The sequence below is a fragment of the Odontesthes bonariensis genome, chromosome 12 (assembly GCF_027942865.1).
Source record: "Odontesthes bonariensis isolate fOdoBon6 chromosome 12, fOdoBon6.hap1, whole genome shotgun sequence".
NCBI lineage: Eukaryota > Metazoa > Chordata > Actinopteri > Atheriniformes > Atherinopsidae > Odontesthes > Odontesthes bonariensis.
In genome coordinates, this window is record NC_134517.1 from 26,914,976 (window position 1) to 26,938,049 (window position 23,074).

Consider the following 23,074-nt stretch of genomic DNA (forward strand, 5'->3'; position numbering starts at 1 on the left):
GTTTTGGCCACCTAAAAGAGCCTGAAATCACTCGTTACACTTTCACATTCATCGTTAACTGGTTCCTGGCTCCTTACATTATTGGCACGTCCTTGGAAGCCATGAATGTACAACTACAACAAATCAATGTGACTAAAGTAAAAAACGATTCGTCAGTGCTGAACAGGTGCGTGGGTGTGAATACTGGTCCAACAAATCAAAGACAAAATATCCATCAGAAGACACTTCCAGAAACAAAACTAATTTATTGCCCTTTTTTCTTTTTTTAAATACAGAAATATCCATTTCATATCAGTGTGTATTCCCATCAAATTAAACACTCAGTTCACCTTTCTGCAAAGTTACAAAAATAAAAACCAGGTTAGAAAAATAATCACCTTCAGCGTCGTTCCAAGTGTGAAAACTTTCTCGAAAAGTTAAGTGAGCAGAACACCGTAAAGCGTAACATGTCTGAGCTCATTCATTAACGGTGACATTATACATTACTGACCAGTTCCTCCCAGGCAGCTGCTGGTTTCTCATAATTTTAAAACAAATGTTCTGAGAGCGATGTAAAAATATCTGGAAAAGCATCCACTGGGATTGTTGAACACTTTTGAAAGCTTTAAAGGCCTCTCATCATCGTTCTGAACTGATCTCAAAGCAGCAACTGCCTGAAAGGTTGTAAGAAAAGAAAAATCAAGAAACAAGGTGACAGAAAGCGGAACGTGAGGTCTGAATACAGTGTCATCGACAGTCAATGACGCGCCGGCCTAACATGCCGCACCAAGGAAATCAGAATCAGAATCAAGTTTACTGCCAAGTAGGTTTGCACTTACAAGGCATCTGGTGCAGACAATATAGATATATATACAGAATCTAAATATATATACTTTAAATATCTGCTATAAATATCTAACTTTGTTCCTTTCTGACACTGGTTCCACTCTTCAAGGTTCTCAGATGGTTGTGTGTTTAAATGTTGTCAATTGAATAAGAGTCAGGTTCTCTATATCTGATCATTTTTTAAACATTTTCTGACATGACCTCAATGACTTCTTCTATAAATATAGAGCATCTGTGCTCAACGTCAAATTGCATTTGAATCACAATTTCTAACAGTAGAAATGTGTTCAAAGGGTTAAAAGCTTCCTCAAGTGCTTTAAAAACAGGTTGTGTTAGAACACACAGGACAGCATCTATGGTAACAATGAGGGGATCAAATAGTGATGAGAAACTTCAACGGGAATAAAAGCACTTTAGAAAAATCTGAGACTTAAAATTGTTTAAAAAAAAAAACAGCTTTAAAGGAGCAAAACTTTAAAATGATTTAACTTTTTTCAAAGATGTGCTGATTTGCATTAAGACGTAATTAGTGATAATCATGACGAACGCGAACACATTCTTTTTTTCTTTTTACATAACTAAGTGCAGCACTTCATTCTTTTTAGGGGTTTAATTCAGCTAAAATCCATTGTGGGTTTCGGAAAACAAAGTCCTGAATAATGGAGGTAAAATCCTGGAATATTCCTTTATCATGCTAAAATGATACCAGGACAGAGGGAACGTGTGTTTTCACACTTTCATCGTGCTTATTTACACACACACACACACAGAAACACACACCGCATAAAGTAACAAGCGCAATGAAATATTAACAATAAAAGGAGTTGATGTTTCTCAGCTGATCGGTTTTCAGTCATTAATTCCATTCTGTCAGATACAAAGTCATTCACTCAGTGAAGACATGTGACTGCCCTACAGTCAGTTTACTGTACACCAGGTCTGAATGTCAGAGGTTGGCAGGTTTTGAAGGACACAAATGTGGAAAAAGACGACAGTCTCCAGAACTCTAAGTCTAAACTTTCCTTCATCCAAAAGACCGAACACAAGAAACCGGGCAGTGGGACAACTGTTCTGATTTCCAAACAAGCCTCAATATCAAATCTAAAGTTACACTTTCTCTAAACTGTTAGAAAAGAAATGTTTCCCTTTTACTTGCTAACAGCTTCTTTACAGTACAGTAGCTGCCACATGCTGTCAGCTTCTATAGGCAGTGCGCTGCGGCCTGCCTTTAGTGTTACTTTCAACCGTGTATCCATAATCTGCTATAGAGAAAATAATTGTGGTTCATTTGCTGGTTGGTTTCACTTTTTAGAAACCTTAAAATTCCCTTCTAGGGGTGTACGAAGTCCAGAAGAGATATTTACTTTTTTAGTGCCTGATTTCCACCTTTAGTGTGGTCCTGTTTTAGACTCCGTCAGTGTCAGTGATGCAGTGATCCTTCTTTCCCTGTGTGCAGATTTTCATGGAAAGCAGCTGAACCTGGAGAATTAGTCATTAAAAGACTGTTGCTTCTTATTATTTACTCTTCTTCAGGGAAATAATGGAAACACTGTTGCTGGACCTCTGTAAAAATATTCAATAAATAGTTCTGAAATAATATATTAAAAATCAGAAAAGGAAACCACTGTACCGATGTATGAGAAGGTGGGATCTAAGCCTGATTTATGGTAGACTACGGAGAGACCCTCCCCGAGACGCTCTCCGCCGCTTGCGTGCGCCGGCCAACATTTCTATCCATCTGTCGAGGTGACGGAGACTCGCGGAGACCGCAAGGGTTGTGATTGGTCGGCTAACAACATCATTTCCGGAATCACTTTTCCGGTTTAGCTCCTTCCTCTCACAACAACAACACCGCCATTTTTCAAAGAGTTTACTGTGTGCCGGTCAACATTTGGGAAAAATGATTTGCATTTCAACAACAGTCTTTCTCTCTCGGTCGCCATCGTTCACTGTGAGGAGTGGAACGGAGCCGGATGGTAAACAATCAATCAACCACTTTCACGATAGACGTCGCAAGATCGGGTCGTTTAACGTAGCGACGCCTACTGATCGGGAGGGGAATTGCCTTGCGTATCCGACATCCCGACGGAGTGACCATGGAGTCGGATTGACGGATAGCGACGGAGAAGCATACCGAGGCCTTTATATCTACTGTAACGATTCACATTTGTTATGAAGATGACCATGCAGCTTCCTCACATGTCCACAAGAGGGCGATGTGTTTGTTCCTGATGAAAACTGAGACGCTGCTGTGCAACATACAATGGAGGATCACGTTTCTGTGATGGACAGAAGGTTAACGGAATAACACCGCCTCCTCCCTTTGCGGTGTGTGTCTGTGAAGCCTCTGGGCAGCTTTCACTTCTCATCTGACTGGTTTTGTTCATTGCCGTTTCCACTTTTTTGGACCGTACGGTCACGTCCCGTCTGCTCTTATGTCGTGGACTCCTGCTGGATCTGGATGTAGCAGGCCTGCAGCAGAGACACATGGACACTTAAAAACCTGTCTAAAACGGAATTGATTGAATTGAAAAGAGAGATAAGAACTCCACAAATGAATAGATAAAAATAAAGAGTTCCTGCAGTGTGATCCTCTATTTAAACTCCTCACTTAGAATGAATATATTATTGTAGCTATATGTGTGTTGGTCCCACCTTCAGTGTGGTGAACATCAGCCCCATCTCTCCATGCTGAAGGTTGGGATCCATCAAGTCTTCAATCAGGCTGACTTCAGCTCCCAGGTTCCTGATTCTGAAAGGCAGAGCAGCAAAAGACAACACTGCCTCTTAACCGCCAAACAGGAGAGGCATAAAAGCCTGGCTGTGATGCAAACATCCACAGGAGTGACGTCAATCAGATTCCTACAGCTACTACTAATAGATCTTGTGTGTGTTGGTGTGATAACACACCTCGCTCTGAGCACCACATACAGGAAGAGAGGGAACAGATCATCCATGCACCACAGGAAATCTCCGTCCAGCATAGGTTTCACCTCCATCGTCAGCTCCTCGAACGTCTTCTGAATGACCACAAGTTTGTCTGACGGTGTGAATGTGGTGCTACACACACGAGAGGGCACGTTTCAGTATCAGAGGTGCTTGTTTATAACCGAGTACTGACATATTTCGCTTATGTTTTTGTTAAAGCATAGTATTATCTTTAGAGTTTTTTCCACGTCATAATTAACAACCGCTGTGTGTCATAGCGTGCGTAAGAAATGAGCAAGACATCTTTAATGTTCCAACTGGGCAAAGCAGCGCCTGGCAGGCTGCGTTCAGGGCTAAATGTCCATATATCAGCTGTGTTAAGGTGTGTATGAGATGATTCTTTCAAGCCTAACAACGAGCTTCGTGTGTCCAGATGCAGGCGTTTCAGCTGCCTGTCACACTGCTCTGACATAATCAGATTTTTCCCTATTTATGTCTTATAAGTTGCCTGTACAGCATGTTAGCTACCTGATCTGTTGGAGTGTCTCCACAGCAGAGACAAAACAGGCATCTTTACTGCTGGACACAATCTGTAACAAGTGTAAAGAGAACCAGTTAAAGGGGACAACACAAAAGCTGCTCCTGTAAACATATGCAGCACATCTTGCCTGCAATGATAAACGGATGAGGTTAGAGGTGGAGATGATGGCATGCATACAAGAATAAAGAAACGGTGCATCACGGGGAAAGTTAATGGCATCTGACCTGCTTTCTTTCCCCCAGAATTGACATCCAGTGAGGCCAAAACTTCCTAAGAAAGGAAACAAAACAAACACTCTAATTAAGACAGTCGGGGAAATGGAAGAACACTTCCTGTGCGTAACCAATAACCAGAAACACGCATGCTTTAAACATCTGTAACCCATTTGTGTGTTTCGGGTGGTTTCGTGTGCACACTCACTCCTGCACTCCCAAAAAGCTGAGCAGCGACTGGTCGGGCTGCTTGTTGAGTCTGAGGATGCGCTCCCAGTACTGGGCCTCCTCCTGCTCCTCCTGCAGAGAGTACAGGGTGAAGAGAGGAGGATAGAGGCGAGGGAGCAGCAGAGGGAGGAGCAGAGAGGAGCAGCTCACCACCACAACCCTGGCAGAGTGCAAGATGGTGGGGGAGGAGGGGGGGAGAGGAGGGGAAGGCAGACAAAGGTTCTGCGTTTAATTCAAAATCACTAATAGAGTTAGACAAACTCCACGTTTTAGCACTGATCCATCAGAACGCGCCTTGTATGCAAACCACAGCAATGGATCAGATGAACGTTGATAAAAGTTTATTCCTACACAATAACAGTGTGTGTGTGATGACACTCACCCATGCTCTGCTAAGTTAGAGCTGCGTCTGCTTTTGGAGGGGGAGGCAGGTGGTTCTGGGATGATGCCACCATCCTCTGGAAGCTCAGGAAACAGAAACCTGCAGGAGCAATACGACATTTTTGATTCGCTCATTCTGAGCTTCTCCCTTGTCCCATGTGGATTAAACATCCAAACCCGCTGGTAGTTTTCTTCTTTAGGTCAAATTGTACATGAGAACATAACAACCCCTTCTGGAGAAGGTCACCGGATATAGGAGTAACAGTTTCATTATTGCATATATAAGCCTGGCTGAAAACAAAGGCTGAATAGTGAGTAAGTGACCTGAGACAGAAACCTCAGGGGATGAATCTACCTGACGATGCTGTAGAAGTGTGTGAGGAAGGCCTGGACCTCTTGGACTGCTTGCCGGAGCAGCCGCCGGTTCGATCCCACACCGACGTAAGTCATCCTGTAGGCCGTTACCAGCGTTTCCACCAGCCAGCCTAGAGGGTGGTGGGGTGTTTCGCACGCCTGCCATACAACCGTGGCCACACATGCACGCTTTATATTAATGTTAGAACACCAGCAAAACCAACCACAAAGAAACAGATGACTCACTCACAAACACACTGAACACTTTCTGATGGTCATGTGTACCTTGGTGAGGTATCTTCTTATATTGTCGTAATTCACAGTGGTGACTGGTTCTCCATACGGAGGAATAAACTCCAAACTCTCCAGTACTTTGCTCTGAGATTTGCTGAGGCCTGGGCTACAAACACACACACACACACACACACACACACAGACATTTATATAAGTTGACGATCGTGTACATAATACATGATTAGTGCCTATGTATGTACCGTCCAGACTTAATGTAAATGCTATATAAGCTGTCTTTTAAAAAAGTAATGTGTATATCATATAAACAATGTAAGATTACCTCTGACCCTCTCATATTGACAGCTCCACCCGTGTTAAAGGAAACATAATACTCTGTTAATATAATAGAGCTCTATCTCCCAAACAGTTGGTGCAGTATCGGTTCAAATCTGCTTAAATCAAAGCGCTGAGGTCACTTAGAATCAGTTATTTTGAACTAGGAGAAGCTCAGAGCTTAAAGACTACACTAACCTAACGCTTACAGTCTGGGCAGCATGTGTGTCTACCTCTGTCGCCGTGCAGCGGTTATAGAAACAGCTATGTTCTCCCAGGCTGTGGTCCTGTCTCCTCTTCCTGCAGCATCACAGCCCAGCCGACTCCAGCATTCATCAAACACACAGATCCACCTCTGACCCGCAGGCACCACGTACTCACCCAACCTGATGCACATATGCACACATTTTCAGGTTTTTTGCATTTTAGTACCAAACAAAGCAAACAAACTGTCATAAGACCAATAAATGCCTTCGGCCAGTAAGTATTTTACACCATTCGGTAGATGAACATACATCTGAAAGCTTATACGCTTCAGATAATAAAGACACAAACAAAAGCCTGTAGAACTCAGGGCTGCTCAGAGGAGGTTAACTCAATATGTAATGCATACTCATAAATCAACTCCGGTCAGGTTCCAAAGAGAACAAAAAAATACTCACTGCTGGCTTTTCCTCTCTTTGTTTTCACATCCATCAGTGGCTGGTTTGGTGTATGTTCCCACCACCTTCAGGCCCGTGTTCCACTCTCCACTGAACAGGCCATCCAGACAGTCACCATTAACTAGGGACAAAACACCCTGAATGGGAGAAGAGTCATGAATGACACAGCGTGTGTGGAAATCCAAGACAAACATGGAATATGAGGGCACAGATGTCTTTTACCTTCCCACTGATAGTCCAGTCATCAGAAAACTCCCCTCGAAATACTGTGTCATCCTCCGACACCAGCACACCCGGACCCTGACAGACGGCACACACAGCATAGACAGACAGATAGAACTTTACTGATCCCTCGGGAGGTTCCCTCTGGGAAATTAAGAACATGCAACACACTTCGCATGTGCAACAGATTAAGTTTGTTAAAGTTTTTCCACCATGTCTGGTAACAAGTAATTTGTTCACTACAAACAGCTGCAGACTTCAAACTGGAGTTCTCTGTAAAGGCAGGCAGGACCAGTCATTTAGGACTATGGTTCAGAATTTTTTTTTTAGAAAATCTTGTTTCTTAACTGCTTTTATGCAACAGATGTAAAAATGTCTTACATTCCTCTGATACATGCTGATGAATCTCCAAAATAACATTATCATCGAAGGACTTTGGCCGTTAGCTTTGCCTTTTTTTTTTTAAAAAGCGTGTCCTTCTTGGCATTGTCCTGTGGAGCCCTACTTGGCTCAGTGTGCTGCCTTTGGGAGGGTCTAAAAACCCCCACCCAGTTTTGTGTCAATTAAACTCAACATCACAAATAGTTGCAACATTGATTTCAACAGCTTTGGTGATTCCCTCGTAGTTTTCGGGACTGCCATGTTTTTGAATAGTATCATCTCTGATGCTTTCTGAGCCCGCTTCTCAGTAACACTTTTAATTTATCTGGACTGTTGCTTGTTTTTAAATTCATTTAAATTATTTTATTTGTTTCTCTTTATATTCTTTTGTGTATTTTTAATGCTTCTTCCACTCCCTGCTGCAATGCTTTTATTTTATGTGAAGCACTTTGAATTGTTTTGTACATGAAATGTGCTATACAAATAAATTTGATTTGATCACTCTCAGAAAGACATACAAATTTAAAGGTGTACTTACGCTCATCTTGTTCTCTCTGAATGTCCCTTCATAGTACGCACCGTACTGGGTGACGACCACGGCGCTCCCATGGCGCTGGTCATCCAGCCACTGTCCCATGTACTTTTCACCTCTGGGAAAAACAAATGACGTTAAATAATGACCCCAGTAGGCATAAATTATTCCAAATATAGGTTCCACTTATGTGCGTTTCCGAAATGGAAACATTTCTTGTGTCTTATCGAGGGGAGTGCATTTCTGGACTTCAGCCCTTCACTGTGTCTAAATATAAATTTGAGGCCGAGCCGGTATGCAGACCTGGTGATATCATCGTGGACTCCGTATCCTGTCTTCTTGTCATGAACCCAGTGGCCGATGAAAACGCTGGAGGACGTCCTGGCAAGTTTACCAGAGTTCAGCATGCCGTAACCGTGCCGCTGCCCATCACAGAAACAGCCCTCGTACACTTCACCATTGGCATACCTGAGTGAAACCCACACGGACAGAAAAACACACACAGGTGGTGGCACTCTGTGATAAGATGCAATAATTATTCTTATTTCTTCATCATTTTCATACCAGTTCCACTTCTGCAGACTTGAGACCCAAATCATCGTATAATAAGATCTGATGACTGAATTTAGCTTTAACTTCTGCGATTTGATGGGTCTTACTGTCGCTTTACACGACACACAAAATCGGAGTGAATCTGATATGATGTGGACACACCTTTTGTGCCTGTTCTCCCACTTTACTAAGAAGTCTGAAGAAAACAGCGTACTGACTTGTACTTGCCAAAACCACGGATCTTGCCCTCTCTCCACTGTCCTTGGTAGCTGTCTGGTTTGTTCAGGATTTTGTTCGGCATCAAACACTCTCCATAACTGAAAGGGAAAATATTTTCTTTAAAACTGCAGAAAGGTTGAGATAGCTTCAATCAGCTGTGTGGGACATTGGATTTCGACGCTGCAAACTGGTGGTTTCAAACATGAAAGGAGACAAAGGCCTGTTTTCTGCAAGCATTTAAATATTTTTTCCTTCTGATCACAGGTCTCTGTAATAGAAATTGACATCAGATGCTATACACACCCATCCTCCAGTCCATTCTTAAAGTTTCCCTTATAAATGCGTCCATCTGGCCATTTCATGGTTCCTCTAAAAAAAAGAAAATGTAACAGATACTAGCCAGTAGTCGATCACAGTGCAGTAATAGAAATGAGACACACACAGCTGAAGAAATGATCACATACACCCTCTTACCTGCCGTGAACTCGTGCTGCCAGCCAGCCTCCGGTGTACTGTGCGTCTTTGAACCGTTCATCTGCGGCGAACGTGTAGCACGCCGTACGTGACATTGCTGTCACCCCCGGTGACAACAACTGACCGCCACCACCCAGCACCTGATCCACTGCCTGGTTGAGAGACCGAAGCCACTTGTTCTGAGGAGAGAAAGAAGGGCAGAATTAAAGAAAAGAAATACTAAGAGTTCATGTCAAGCAACCTCACAAATATTCTTAAAACCAAGCGATGATAAAAGTGGATCGACTAAAAATGTACCTTCTCCTGTGGCGTTGAGGCCACCAGGGTGAAACTCTCCTCTGGACATGTTATTTTGATCGCATAGCTTAAAACATGATAAAAAAAAGACAAAAGATAACATGTTCAATCAGGTTTTTAATGTAAAATGGCACAAAAACAAGCAGACGTGTTGACCAGAGCAAACTATTGGAGGTGTAAAGCATTGTTTAATGTGTTTAAAGAGGTTCAGACTAAGTTCTTACATATTTATATATATATAATTCCCGAGATAAATGGGTACGAGCCAGAAAACGCGGCTCAAAGTAAAGCAGTGTTGAAGTTCCAAAGAGGGCAAACAAATGTTTTTCTAAGGGGGAAGTTTGGCTTTAATTGACTAATTTTGTTTTGTTCACTTTGTGCCTCTGGGAAAAAAAACCCCCCATCTATATCATGATTTAAAGAGAGGCATGTTTCATTCCATCTGCATTGTTTGCTGCTTGTTTAAGCCGCTTCAGTTTCTTTTGAGGCCAAACCAGTAAGCTAATTTGGATTTTTTTTTTTTAGATAAAACCCAGAGACGAGATTCAAAAGGATCCCTTCAGGCAACGTACTCTTCTCATGTTTGTGGCGAGGCTGTAACTTTATATGCAGAACATTTCTTAAGGTAAGTGCTATGTCCTGTGCTTATTATTCATCCTAATCAACACTGATGGTTCGAAGATTTTAACAATCACCTCTGTGTTGTTTTATTTGCTTTAGACATGTAAGATTCGACTTTCACGGTTTGGGTTCGCACAACAACAAACTCACAGTCCACTGCCGTCTTCGGTGACCGGTTTCACCCACAAACAAGTCAGAGGGTAGAGGTGATGTGTGGAGAACTGCAGAGGCGATTAAAAAAAAGGAGCAACAGTAGTGTATTGTCTCACAATCATATTAGGAAATGTCTGACATTCCCACATCCAAATGGACAACAGACTTGCTTCTGCTAATGTCTAAACATGGTTTTACATGTGGTGGTAAATTAGTGTAGTTCCATTAAAAATCATCAGCATAGTTGCAATTTGACTGTACAATGGGTGCATGTGATCAGAAAGAGTTGTGCAAGATATATGGGACTTTCCAGTTTCATAACCAAAATCCTACTTGTCAAAAACTTTGTTTTCATATTTTCTGCTCTCTGTCATTGAAAATAGATTCGATTCGATTAGATTAGGTTAAACCAGAACACACTCAACTACGGTGGTGAGAAGAGGCGCTGCAGCAGTGCAACATGCAAAAAAAAGAAGGAATATGTTCTAAGAACATTAAATCACATAGACCTATTTTACTGAACCCATAAGCTCTTTGAGGGAGGAAATGCATACAAAATACACCATCACCACAGTGTTAAAGAGGTATTCGAAAGGCAGCACACGAACCCAAAACCAACCAGAAAGAGTTAAGCCAAAAGGAGAAGTTTTGCTGTCGCCTTCTTTCTATCAACACAGCACACCAAACAGGAAGCAAGACTAAGCCTGGATAGTTAGGGTCTCTACAAGTGAACTAAACTAACACCAGTCCAAAGCAGTGAGGGTGAGACACACAGGACAAGGCAGTGACGGTAACAGCTCCCTGCGTCTTAGCTTAGATGCTTCTGGAAGCTACCGCACTGTAGTGAGATCCACCCTTTCACCATCATCCTTACGGGAGTAGAGCTACAAGAGGCTCATGTTGTGATTTCATCCACTAATGTTGTAAACACCAAATGTCAACACAGGACCTCTGTATTCTTTAATGCCGCAATGAGCTAAAGACCAATTAACCGGGCCCAATTACTGAAACATTTATATTCTCCCTCCCTGTGGATATTTGTTGAGTTGATTCATGTTTTGTTTATTTTAATCTAAAACAAGTCTGCTGCAGATAGGCTGCATGGTAGAATTTATCATCTAACCCCCATTCATATGGATGTGTTGTAAAAATAAACACAATAAACACAAATACAAATTTTTTATTATCAATGGTAACACCAGCAGTGGTGCCATTTTATGAATTAGTTGTAATGTTTTGAATTAGGTGGACCTGTAAATAAAATTTTTGGATGATTAGAGGAGAAAACCAGTCATGGGGATTTGGGGGATTAAGATATTCATAAAGTCCTGTGTTCACATTGTTGTCATATGCCTTCAGATCCCAGCCAAACCTGACCCAGCGGAAGCACCGAGCAGAGGCCAGCCCGCCTGCAGTATGCTGCAGCTCAGCTCAGGTTAAACTGGCTGGCTGGGAGGGAAACGAGGTAAAGTGATGCTGGATATACTTACAAAGCTTTTAGAGGGAATGGTACCCTGATTGAATGAAACACACAATAAACACATGTAAACTTTATCTACAGATAGAGACAGATGTCCGGAAATGTCAGCAAGTCAGTGATGCACGCAGAAAATTTGTCTGATCTGAACTAAACTGACAAACATCCTGTTTTTCTTCTATCTAGCTATTAGGAAGGATCCATCATGCTCTGCTGCTCTTTGCTGTGGGCAAATCTTACTTATGCATCAACTTAAAGAATGCGCTGCATCCTTCGTACATTTATACCACCTACAAACCAACAAACAGGTAATAGCTAAGCTTGTAAAGATTTGTTTTATTAAGTCTTAATGTGTGTGTACCTGCGTGTGCACCAGAACGTCGTTGAACAGAATGAACCAGTGATTGGAGAACCGGCCGGCGTTCTGCAGAGTCATTGATCTGTTGCTGCTTTCACACACCACGCGCCGCTGTGGGAGACGCAGGACCTCCTAAAAAAAAAAAAAAAAAAAAAGGCACGGCTGACTCAAAACGTATTCTGGATGCCAACAAAATGAAACTTGTGAGGTTCGCAAATGGAAAACCACAGCTTATTCCATCCATTACCACTTTTCAGGGTTCCGTTATCGAGCGTGTGTCTTATAAACGTCTTGGATATGTAACCAATGATGCTTTATCTTTTACGCCTCACATCCAATAAAATCGACAACTCGCACACAAATTTTACCGGACAGTACTTCTTATTGTGGAATCAAGCCACGTCTTTCATTCGAGGCCAAAAAGCGGCTTGGAGCTGCCACTTTCATGTCTGTACTGGATTACTGTGGCATTGTTTACATGCATGCTTCCCCACAGTGTTTACATGCCTCAGATACAGTCTATGCTGGAGCTCTGCGGTTTGTAACTAATTCTAAATCTCTAACTCAACACTACTTGTTGTATACCCGTGTTGGATGGTCGGCAATGTCTACATGAAGCCTCAGTCATTGTAATGTTTCTCTTAACCGAGCTATTCTTGGGCTGTATCCTCATTTTCAACAGACCCTAATCTTTTTTTTTATTTATAAAAGCTTAGGAAGTTATTGTCTTCATACTCCTGAAGATTTATTCCTGCCGTCTTTTCCCAGAACTCGTACTGAACTGGGACAATAGCTTCTAATGATGCTGTTCCCTTTGCATGAAAACATTCAAAATGGCTCAAAATTGTCCCTTTTAGGCAGATGCTTTAATCAACCATTGCTTTCATTAATCTTTTATTAGCTTGGCATTTTCTGACTTGTGATACTTATCTCAGTTTCTTCTTAGTACCATTCATTAACTTTTAATTTCATGTAAACTCTGCATAATTGCTCATGCATTTGCCAAAAGCCTGCATGTGTGGCAGGCTGTAACTGTTGATGCTGTAAATGTTGCCGTCATGGCGAGCGCGCTCTTGCAAAAATCTCAGTGAGCTTTATTCCCGGTTAAGCAAAGGTCATCATGGAAATTTCTTGATTTCTTTGGTAGCTTGATGAAACTGGGAGTCATCGAATGTTTACAGCAAAAGCTACAATACCTGCAGCTTCCATGTTTTAACACCTGCTCTGAGCTCTACGTCATGCTGGCTTTCGCTCTTGTTTCCCCCCCGAGTGCCGCGAGACGATCGGGTGTAGAAAGAAAAAGAAAACCCACACCTAGGGATCTATTAAACCTCATTGTAAATTTTGGCCCCTTAAATGAGAGACATGCTGGATTTAAAAACTCCCTGCATCAGCGCCACTGTACAAAAAATATTAACAATCTAATGATTAAATGCACTTAGATGAGCTTAACAGTGCTGTCAGCACTGTCCTCACACTCTGAGGAGCTTTCATTCTGAGCACTGCCACATAACTGATGTGGCCTCTGCTTTATATAACTTACAGAGTTTAACTCCAGTGTTACCCCTCAGTATCATCTGCGTTATCAGGGAACAGGGAGGATTTGACTTGTAAAGGTTATTGATGGTGGAAATACTTCAAAACGTTTTAAAAAAAAAAAAAGGAGCACACAGCGAGCCCTGCCAGGAGTGCGTTTTTCCCTGAGTGATGAAAGAAAGACGGAGGGCTGATGTTGAGGTTCAAACTCCAGAGGAAAACATCCTGAATAATACATATTAACTTATCCATAGGTTGTCTCACAAAAGTGAACAAGAAGGGCAATGACAGGTTCATATAAAGACACAAGCTGGACTCACAGTAGTTTTGCCAGAGTGTGTTTTCCAGAAAAGGAAGGTGGCTTCGGCTTCCTTCTTCTTTCTCATCAGTGACAAAGACAGAGTTTCATAATGACTGCAGCCCTGATGAAGGGACTGATACTCAGTGGTTAACTGGGGAGAGACGCAGAGACAGTTTATTTTAAACAAGAAAAACAAGGTAGAGAGGTGTTTGGGATCTTCTAGCTAACACATTGACCAAAATAATAAAAGGGCTTCTGAAGTGACAAGAAATACAGACGGTTAAAAAAAAAAAAGATAAAGACAGAAAACAGAGTATGAGAGTAAAAATGTAAACAAGCACAAAACAGAGACGAGGCAAGCAGAGGCTGTTTTGTCCACACCACATCAAAGCAGACCGCCATTTTGAGCAGGACTCGGTTGTATTGATGGAGCTGCTGCAGAGGCCAGTACAGCATGGAAACCAGATCAACATCACCGCTGACAGACTGCTCAGATACACGCAGCTGAGAGAGCACAGCCTGCTGACCACCCAAACACTCGCTGGAGACAAACACAGAGATCACACTCTTAGGTCTTAAACACAATCCTAATGTGCGTCTGCATTCACTGCATGCTTAAAGTTTGTTTAAGGCAATGATTTCTTTACCTATGTGCACAATTATTATCATAAACAGTGAATCTTCTTACGCTAATTACAGCAAAGTGCTACCATTAAATCGAGAGCAGAACAAGGGAAAACACTGCTGCATTACGCCGTCTCATTAATCAAAATGAAATGTCTGTGTTTTCTCTGGAGAATGGCCAAGTAAGACGAGCAGAACTCCTCCAGAGTTCACACATAAAATAAAAGAGCTCACAGGGAGAGTTTGTGAAGCGGCTGGAATCCACCCATTACTTGAAAGTCATCAACTGCAGAAGAATACCTAAAGAATCAGACACACAGAGAGATGCCAAAGCTGTTCTAAAAAGCAATAAGAGGATATCTGCTGCATTACTGTGATGGCATGAATACCTTACTTTTTATAAGTGTCTAGGAAATACTCTGTGTGTGTCAGCAAGGGAAAGGATGCGACGTCACGGCCGTGCGCATTATGCAGGAAGTCGCTGAGTGCAGAGGCGTGGCGGCCGACCAGGTTGCTCAGGTGAACAAAACTCTCACAAAGTGAGAAGAAGAGGTGGGTGCACGACTCACCTAACGCCGGACACGCACTCTCTGTAAAAGAGAAGGGACACACGGACGCACACACGCTCAAGCCATGAGAACTTGTTGTATTTATTACGCCCCATCCAGAAGGACGTCAGCCCTCACCTCTGTTGCGCAGCGGGGTGAGGAGGACCTTCCGGACGCTGCTCAACCAGCAGTAAATCTGCCTCTCTCTGGAGGCCAGCTCGTGGATCGCAGAGATAAAACCCATCACGTTGTGGTCTGCCAGCGCAGCACACAGCTGCCCACCACTGCACACACTGCTAATGTAGCCCATCTGCACAAAGACGGAAAATAACAAGAAATTGGTAATGTTTAGGTCACACAAAAAAAAAGACAGCTGGAGTAAGATAAGAAGGAGGTGAGGCTAAACTCATGTCTGCACACGTGCATTCTGAAAGTATTTTAACTTATAGTTGTGTTACTGTCGCACAAACCTCGATGCAGAGGGGCAGCAGGGTGGGTCTGACAGTGTAACTCTCCGCCCTGTTGGGTGACCTCTGGCAGGAGCCTAAACCCAGCTGCAGCCTCTCGGCCGACAGCGCCTCTGTCTGCTGGCCGCAGTACAACAGGACCGGCTGCACGCAGTCACCATCAGCCAGAAGAACGGAGTGGCTCTGACCGGCTGACAGATCCCAGACACGAAGACCATCGGACAGCTGCCGAAGCAAAACACAGTGTTTCAGTCGGAGACGTTCCCCATGTTGGCTGGATCACGCCTATATCAGGTTACTGCATAATGCTGCATATGGGCAGTAAAAATGCTTCGAATACGAGTGGATTTTTGAATAAAATAAACTATTTTGCTAAGAGATGTGAAACACATAAGAGTGTGAATGACCAACAGATCCTAATACCTTCGCCTGCTGTGGCACAGTAACAGGACTGTTGACATGACCAAGCTGTCCACACATGTTACTTCCCCATGAGAACACCTGCAACGCACAAAGACAGCGGCTGTGTGGGAATGTGGGTGTGTTTATTCACTTATTCATATCCGTCTGCAAACACGCTTTACCCTTTCTCGCGAATCGTGACCCCTTCACTTGTTTTTTTTTCAAACTCAAAGTTAAAGTCATGTGAAAGGAAAATTGCCGTAGGTGAAGGAACAGTGTCGGGAGCTTTTCTGTTTTCTTTTTGCTTAAAAGGAGGTCCTCGCGTGTTGTACTTACTGTAAATGTGTTGCAGCGTGTGCCGTGGGTTTGTTACCTGACACTGAGCCGTGAGAGCCAGCGAATGGTGTGACCCTGCAGCCACTTTGATCACTTCCTGGCCTGTCAGAGACTTGATACACAGAGGCTGGAGTCTGGACATAGAAACACACCGTTAAACGTGTCTAAATGTGTAAGATGTGACCTGCTTTCTTGTTATTTAACCCCTTGAAAATGTATTTCACATAATATTTTTAAACTATTTTCTATAAAAGAAACACTGCTTTAAAACTATGTCTACATATTAAGCACATGCTGCATATTTAAAAAAGAAAAGATATATAAGATATATTGGAAGTATGTATAAATATGTGTGTTCTTGCCTAGCGAGGTGATCTCCGTGGCCAAGTTGGCCCTCAGACCCGCGGCCCCAGCTCCACACCTCTGTTTCCAGAGACGGCAGCCCGTCTCCTGCCTCCTCTGCTGCTGCAGCCTGAGCGGAGAGCGGCCTGCAGGCACACTGGCGCCGTCTGCGAGGAGACCCTACAAGAAAAACAAATGATGCAGATCTGAAAAGTCCAATACGATGGTTGCATTTGGTGTGGATTCTAAATGGAGTCCATTCATCATAAGTAACAACGGCTAAATATATCAACCTGCTGAGTGCTCGCTGGAAACAAAATGCGCCACGGTTCACAGTTTTCTCACCTGCTTGCACTAATGACAGTACAAGGGCAAACAAAAATAAACCGCACCCAACAGGTTTGGTATGAACACGTCCCAGTCACTCAGGGAGTTCCACCAGAACAAACTTTGTATCTCTGCAATGAGCTGAATGAAGCTGAAGACACCCAAGAATGCAAAAGCTAAACAAACCAACACCCAGAAAGTCATTATCAGTAAAATAAAAACACTACTATAAAATATCTATGAGATCCATAAAAATAAGATCTGATCTGTTGACTGATGAGACACAACCATCATTACTCTCCTAAAACTCCTGTAAAACCAGTTAGTCTTACTTTCCATGTATGTTTTATCATTTCTTTATGGCATCACTGTATTTGTCATTTTAGCCGAAGCTGAATGAGTTGACGTGTGGCCATCTTCTTCCTTTCCTCATAACAGATTCACCATCACTTTCATCCATTTGATAAAAGTAGTAAAAAGTTCAAACATACTCCTGCTACAACCATTTGATGCCGATACATCTAGATAATCAAGATTTTGTACCTCGCCTGTTAATTTCTTATATGAATTAAAGAGTCAAAAGCTGCTCCAAGAAAGTTAAACTAACAGTCTCTTGCCTCCATATTTATTGCTCAGTGTATCAATCGTATCATGTAACTCTTGGAAAGGAAGAAAAGAAGCTTATTTCCCAAATGAACAGCTAAACTGTTCACACCCTTCCATTCCTACCATGGGTGGGGGTTCCAGGAAGTGAGCGTCTCCTGCTCGCTGCAGTTTTCCCCTTCTGGTGTATATTTGTGAGACTGGAGCTCTTCTGGCCCTGCAGAGCTTGCCTCTCTTTCTCCAGACAAAGACGAACTTCTTCCAAACACACTGGGGAAGAGGAGTACGGCCCAGACGGTCCACTGCAGCAGCAGGACAGAAGGTCAAAGAGCTGGTTGTTAATACAACGCCTGTGGGAATTGTCTCTGGACACTGGAGCTCGAGTGTACGAATATCTTTAGACCACTGTTATTCCATATTTTTTAAGTTAATTTTGACTTTGATTTATAATGCATACAGCAAAAACAATAGCATCAAAACCACTGGCCTAAACTACAGGTCCCCGTGGTGCTGCCAAACTGCCTCTGGCCTCCATGGATCTGGCTTGTTTCTCCTAGTTTTAATGTTACAGCGGAGTGGTGTAAAAGTCAAGTGAAATCACTTGAATGTGAAAAAGGCTCCCAAAAAATATCAATGAAAATTATTGTTCTGTGGGGGGTTTTATTTTGCAGCTTGGAGCAATGATTTCTCAACTCTAGAATGCCTTAAATCTGACGCTGAACAAAGCGCCTCAGTTGTAAACACAAGACTGTCTCACCTGTCGGTTTGTCTCTTAAAAGTCGAGTCGTCTTTGCAACTGGAACTCAACAGATCCGTAGAAGGAGTTGAAGACAGAAAGCTGTCGTCTAATGAAATGATTGGGGGAGAGGGGAACATTACAGAACACAGGAGAAAGAAAAGTACAAAATTGCAAAAAACAACAACAGTAATACCATTTTTACAGCAGTTTAAACCGTTTTGTTTTTTCAAGTAGGTCGACCTGCTGTGACAAGTCGATTAAAGCCTTTCCCATTGCGTGCAGCAGCAGGTTTCAGAGTCTCCGGGTGAGACGTTATGGTCAATAGGTGTGTGTTTCTGTGAAGAAAATGTGAGCTGCGCCTCATTTTGCTGCCCTCGCCGCAGCATTCTCAGTGAAAATTAGCGCATACACCTGGGTTTAATCTTCCCGATGATGCCGAGCTCCAGCCGGAGCAGATTAAAACCCATGTCTACAGAAGGGTAATTCGACACAGGGCCGAACGCCGATTAAAGACTTTTGCATTTCGCTCAAGAGCCAGATGTTAGCGGGGTTTTTTTCCTAACAATGTAAAAAAAAAAAAAAAAAAACGTGAACGAAACAAAAGAGAAAATAAAGAAAGAATCAAAATGGCAAAGACACACCTGATAATTCACAAAGGGATACGTTCAGAAATAAATCATACGGTGAAAGTCAAGAAATCTTAAAACAAAGGAAGAAGGAACAGATACTGCAACACGAACCTGAGGTGTGGCTGCTCAGTGAGTCAGTATCCCCTATCCCCATGGTGTGTTCAGACTCTAACGAATGACTAGAGAATTTTTCAAGGAGGTTTTGTAGTTCCAGCTCATCAGAAAAGGCTGAGTTCTTGTTGGTTGTGCAGCCTGGTATAAGGTGGACTGTGGGGCAGCCATCAGAGTCAGTGCGCACCTCTTGCTCATGCTTGGTGTAAGCTGAAATATTTCTCCTAAAGGTTTGCAGAAGAGGAAAGACACAGAAACAGACAATGTTTTTCTTTCTTTCTTTTTTTTTTTTGTTTTAAATGGAAGGATAAGGAGTAATCCCATTGTTCATGTGATACAGTACTCGGAAAATGAGCAAGAGCTGGCTCCGGAGCCAGGGCTGCTGCCAGACGACATTTCCCCTGGATGGAGTCTTTGCCTGGGGGCTCTTCTTCTGGGAGACGTCTGGAATGTAAATCAAAGAGGAACATCACACAGTGTTGAAACTGCTAATAACTGTGAAGATAAACCTGGAAATAACTGGAAAAGAATGTAATCTTAAAAAAACAAATTCCACCCTTTTAGAGGCTGCTTTTTCTCTGGATACAACACGAAGCTGGATTTACAGTCACTCCTGCCTGATAATACTGCTGGTCACGCATGTCACCAAAACAGCAGCTCATGATTTGTCTCCTACCACAACACCGCTGGTATTTAATGCTGACCAGGAGAACCCATCGGGGGTGCCAGTAACTGGCTGTCTTTGACCCTTATCAAAATCTCTTGTGCTTCACTTAAAGTCTAATGAATCCAGAACCCTGAAATACATAATTATAGTGTGAAAATAAACAGTAGTGCTCATAATGTTGTGATTTACTGGTTTGATGCACAGCAAGTTATCACTACTTTGAAACTCACTATATGCATCAGAAGAGTTTTTACCTCTCCTCTCATGACCTCGGTCAGCTCCACCCCGAGCGGACAGTAGTGAGAATCCTCAGCTGTAAACGGCTCCTCCCTCTCTGTCACTGGGCAGTGAGGTGATCGGCCCCGCTCCCTTACCTTAAGGGGATTCTGGGTATTATAGTCCTGAGGGGGGAAACTGCGAACAAGGGCCAGGCTGTGGTAGGCACCACAAGCCACCTGTTGGACAGTAACACTGATGTAAAACATCAAGAATCTGCTGAATGAATACAATTATGAAAGTATCTGAGAAGCTACCTGGATCACATGTCTGCCTGCCAAGTGTTCAACCTAAGAAACAGATGGAAAACTATAAAAATCTGACTAACAGAATCCATTTTTAGGACACAGATGTGCAGCAAAATCCATTACCTTCTGTGGTTTCCACACAGGGAAGGAGTTGGTGACCAGGCCGAGCTGGCAGCCACTACCCCAGGCCCACAGCTCGTTCTGGGCTGACAGAGCCAGGCTGTGCTCCCGTCCACAGACGAGGTCCACAACCCGCACCGCCACAGGAGGAACGACCTCACTGTCCACCACACTGACAGGGGTGGGGTCTGAGACTGGCAGGGCAAATATCAGCTCCATTGTAACATTCAAAGTATTAATCAATTACAAATAAAGCAAAGAAACCTAATTTGATGCCAATAATCAAACGTCACTTCCTCCACCACTTTTACATTTTAAGAAAGACACGCTGACATAACTAAAACAGGGCATGTTCATCGGAGGTGCTGAAAACTGAAATTGAAAACTGAAATGAAAGTACAGAGCTGAGTGAGAACCAAAAAACCGAAGCAGGAAAGATAGAGTAGAGTAAAGCGCTAACTGACAAATGAAGACAAAGGGTGGCAACACAAGAAGATGGAGGAATCAACTGTACACACAAACCTGTGATATTTGTGACTTTTCCCCGCTCAGTCACTCCACACTGTCCCGCAGTATTCTCGCCCCACATGTAGACGTTGCCCTGCTCGCTTAGTGCTCCGCAATGGAAGCCGCCAGCAGCCACGCGGACCATGATCTTCCCCACTAGAGAGACCTCCAACACGGGAGCGGACAGCGGGATGCTCACATCCCTCCATAAAAGCTCTCCGAATGAAAACACCTGACCACCTGGAATACGACAACAACTCTGGGTAGAAGTGCTGCATTGTTGAAGATACAATGAATGACCAATGCAGGCAGGCTCCACAGTTTTAAAGATTAAAACAAGTATGAAACACTTTTGCAGTCCTTTGGAAGAAATCATCCCCCTAACTCTACTTTACAGCACGCACCCTGTGCCAACAGGAGGCCATGATGTTCTCCCAGAGAAACCTGCGCCACAGGCCTGGACAGCAGCACCCTCTCTGGACAGAGCTGCTCGCCGCATCCCGCTGAACGCCACACGTGGAGAAGTCCTCGCTCAAGAGCTGCGGAGGCCCGCTTATCTGCAGGGCTGCAAACACGACACCACGTAAACATATTAGGTTGGATAACATGCCAAGTAATGACATGCAGTCACACTTAAATGGAGAAAACGCACAAAGGTTAAAGAATACTAATAGAGGTCTTTTGACTTCATCTGAAAAGATAAATAAATAAAAACATAGATCTTTCATTTGTAATTTGCAAAAAACTTTGTGCCGCGTTTGAAAGCGTATGAAAGCTTAAACAGAGTGCTTATTGAAGCTCAAATGTCATCTGGGTGACCGTCAGAGGAGACAAACTGTCTGGGGCAACTTGTTTTCATATTCAACACGAATAATGGGAAAACATGTTAGTGGGGAGATAATATCAGGATATAGATGGCTCAAAAGCACATCAGTGTGTTTGCTTATGCTCACCCTTTCTCTTTGTTCTCCATCACTTCATGGTCTTTGTTCTCCAGCGAGGTAAAGGCACCTTTATCAAAGCTCCTCTGTTGCTTCCTCTGAATAAAATCAGCTGAAAAGAAAAAGTTGGATCCTCTGTCCTCGCTTTTTGGCTTCTTTGGATCATCTGGTTGAAGGCGCTTCTTGTTTGTTGAACTCCTGTTTGTCAAATCAACAAAAACACAGGACATAGAGTTTATGATTTGTGACGACTAAATAACCTCAAGTCACATACATTCAAGGGTTTGCATTTGTATCTCAAGCCCTCAGATTGTTAAACTAGGCTCAGCTCTATGGGCTGCACTGGTTACAGTGGGAGGGGGAGACTTATCATGATCTTTACTGGCTTTTTCTGCAACAACTCTACAGCAGGCTCTTTACGTCCTTTAAATCGCATTAAAAGCTTAATCAAACATTGCTAAATGTTTCTGTCACTGTTTCAACAAGCAGCACATAAACACACAATCTGTACAGCTTTACTGTTTACGTTTACTACTCTTTGAGCTTATCTGCTGACATGCGTGTTATGTCACCGAGTGGAAACAGAAACAATTGGAGAGTCAGCTTGTTCACAGATATCTCCTCCCTGAAACAGTTGTGCATTTTTTTTTTACTAAACTGAGAATAAATCCCCAAAAGAGAAGTTGGCTAGCTTAGTGCAAGCGCAGCTAAATAAGCTAATATTAAACTTACCAACTGCGACATCGAACTCGGCAGAAGGTCGCGCATATCTTTAATGAGGAAACTTTAAAAAAGTCCAAACTGCATGTTAGTGTCACGGCTGATACATCGAGCAGACGAACTCTTAATATATTGAAATCAGTGCAGTGCAGTGCTGTGAAAGCAGAAGTAATCTTACAGTTCAGTTTTTGCTGTTGGGAGACAAGTCTGCGATGGCATCCGAGAAGGGACAAACATCCCGGCAATGCCACACCAGTTGCTCCGGCCACTGGGGAGCGTCAGAGAGGGGATAGTGTACGAAGGAGATCCCACTCTGATTCTTTCCAGGGACCTATGGAAGTTTTTCTGTGCCATCAGAGTTTGAATGCGAATTTCTAATATCGATTTTTTTACAGCATCAAAATCAGACTTTGAATTTGAAAAAAACAAATTCAGTGGAAAAAAATTCAACTTCCAAAAATTCTGTGGAAAAAAATTCAACTTCCAAAAATTCAGTGGAAAAAGAACCAGACTCAACAGGGAGAAGCAATCGATCCCTCTCAATTCATCAGATCAGCTCAATTAGGGTGACCATATTTTCGTTTGGGAAAACCAGGACACCTTGGAGCGGGGGGGGGGGGGGGGGGGGGTGACGACGACGACGACG

The 23,074-nt window shown here is 43.0% G+C and overlaps 1 protein-coding gene across 2 annotated transcripts; it reads right to left on the minus strand.

Annotated features, from left to right (window-relative positions):
• Positions 1-225: 225 nt before the first annotated feature.
• LOC142396809 (alsin-like) lies at positions 226-22,688 on the minus strand. 2 transcript variants are annotated; one of them, XM_075479918.1, is made up of 42 exons: positions 22,607-22,688; positions 22,441-22,492; positions 21,721-21,906; positions 21,172-21,332; positions 20,783-21,007; positions 20,264-20,454; positions 20,150-20,182; positions 19,871-20,071; positions 19,293-19,393; positions 18,950-19,173; positions 18,228-18,315; positions 17,597-17,772; positions 16,561-16,720; positions 16,236-16,332; positions 15,884-15,961; positions 15,464-15,685; positions 15,132-15,303; positions 14,840-15,035; positions 14,680-14,745; positions 14,203-14,362; positions 13,841-13,972; positions 11,988-12,116; positions 11,640-11,663; positions 10,147-10,217; positions 9,376-9,442; positions 9,079-9,257; positions 8,908-8,973; positions 8,604-8,702; positions 8,137-8,301; positions 7,840-7,951; positions 6,921-6,998; positions 6,699-6,835; positions 6,270-6,422; positions 5,755-5,869; positions 5,471-5,628; positions 5,117-5,215; positions 4,715-4,894; positions 4,519-4,564; positions 4,282-4,343; positions 3,736-3,885; positions 3,481-3,577; positions 226-3,297 (listed from the first exon to the last, which is right to left on the minus strand). In XM_075479918.1, exons 3-42 carry the CDS (start codon positions 21,738-21,740, stop codon positions 3,259-3,261), a joined length of 4,929 nt encoding a protein of 1,642 aa, XP_075336033.1. In that variant the 5' UTR covers positions 21,741-21,906; positions 22,441-22,492; positions 22,607-22,688; the 3' UTR covers positions 226-3,258. The 2 variants fall into 2 exon arrangements, with proteins under 2 accessions (XP_075336033.1, XP_075336034.1); XM_075479919.1 differs by lacking the exon at positions 11,640-11,663 and having other exon boundaries at positions 22,441-22,644.
• Between the last annotated feature and the right edge of the window lie 386 nt (positions 22,689-23,074).

Excerpts from the sequence above, each read along its gene's own strand:
- LOC142396809 (XM_075479918.1), bottom strand. The coding sequence starts at position 21,740 with ATGGAGAACAAAGAGAAAGG. Across the intron at positions 18,316-18,949 it reads ACTGAGCAGCCACACCTCAG|ACGACAGCTTTCTGTCTTCA; the intron begins GTTCGTGTTGCA and ends TCATTTCATTAG. Across the intron at positions 15,686-15,883 it reads CTGTGCCACAGCAGGCGAAG|CTGTCCGATGGTCTTCGTGT; the intron begins GTATTAGGATCT and ends TTGCTTCGGCAG.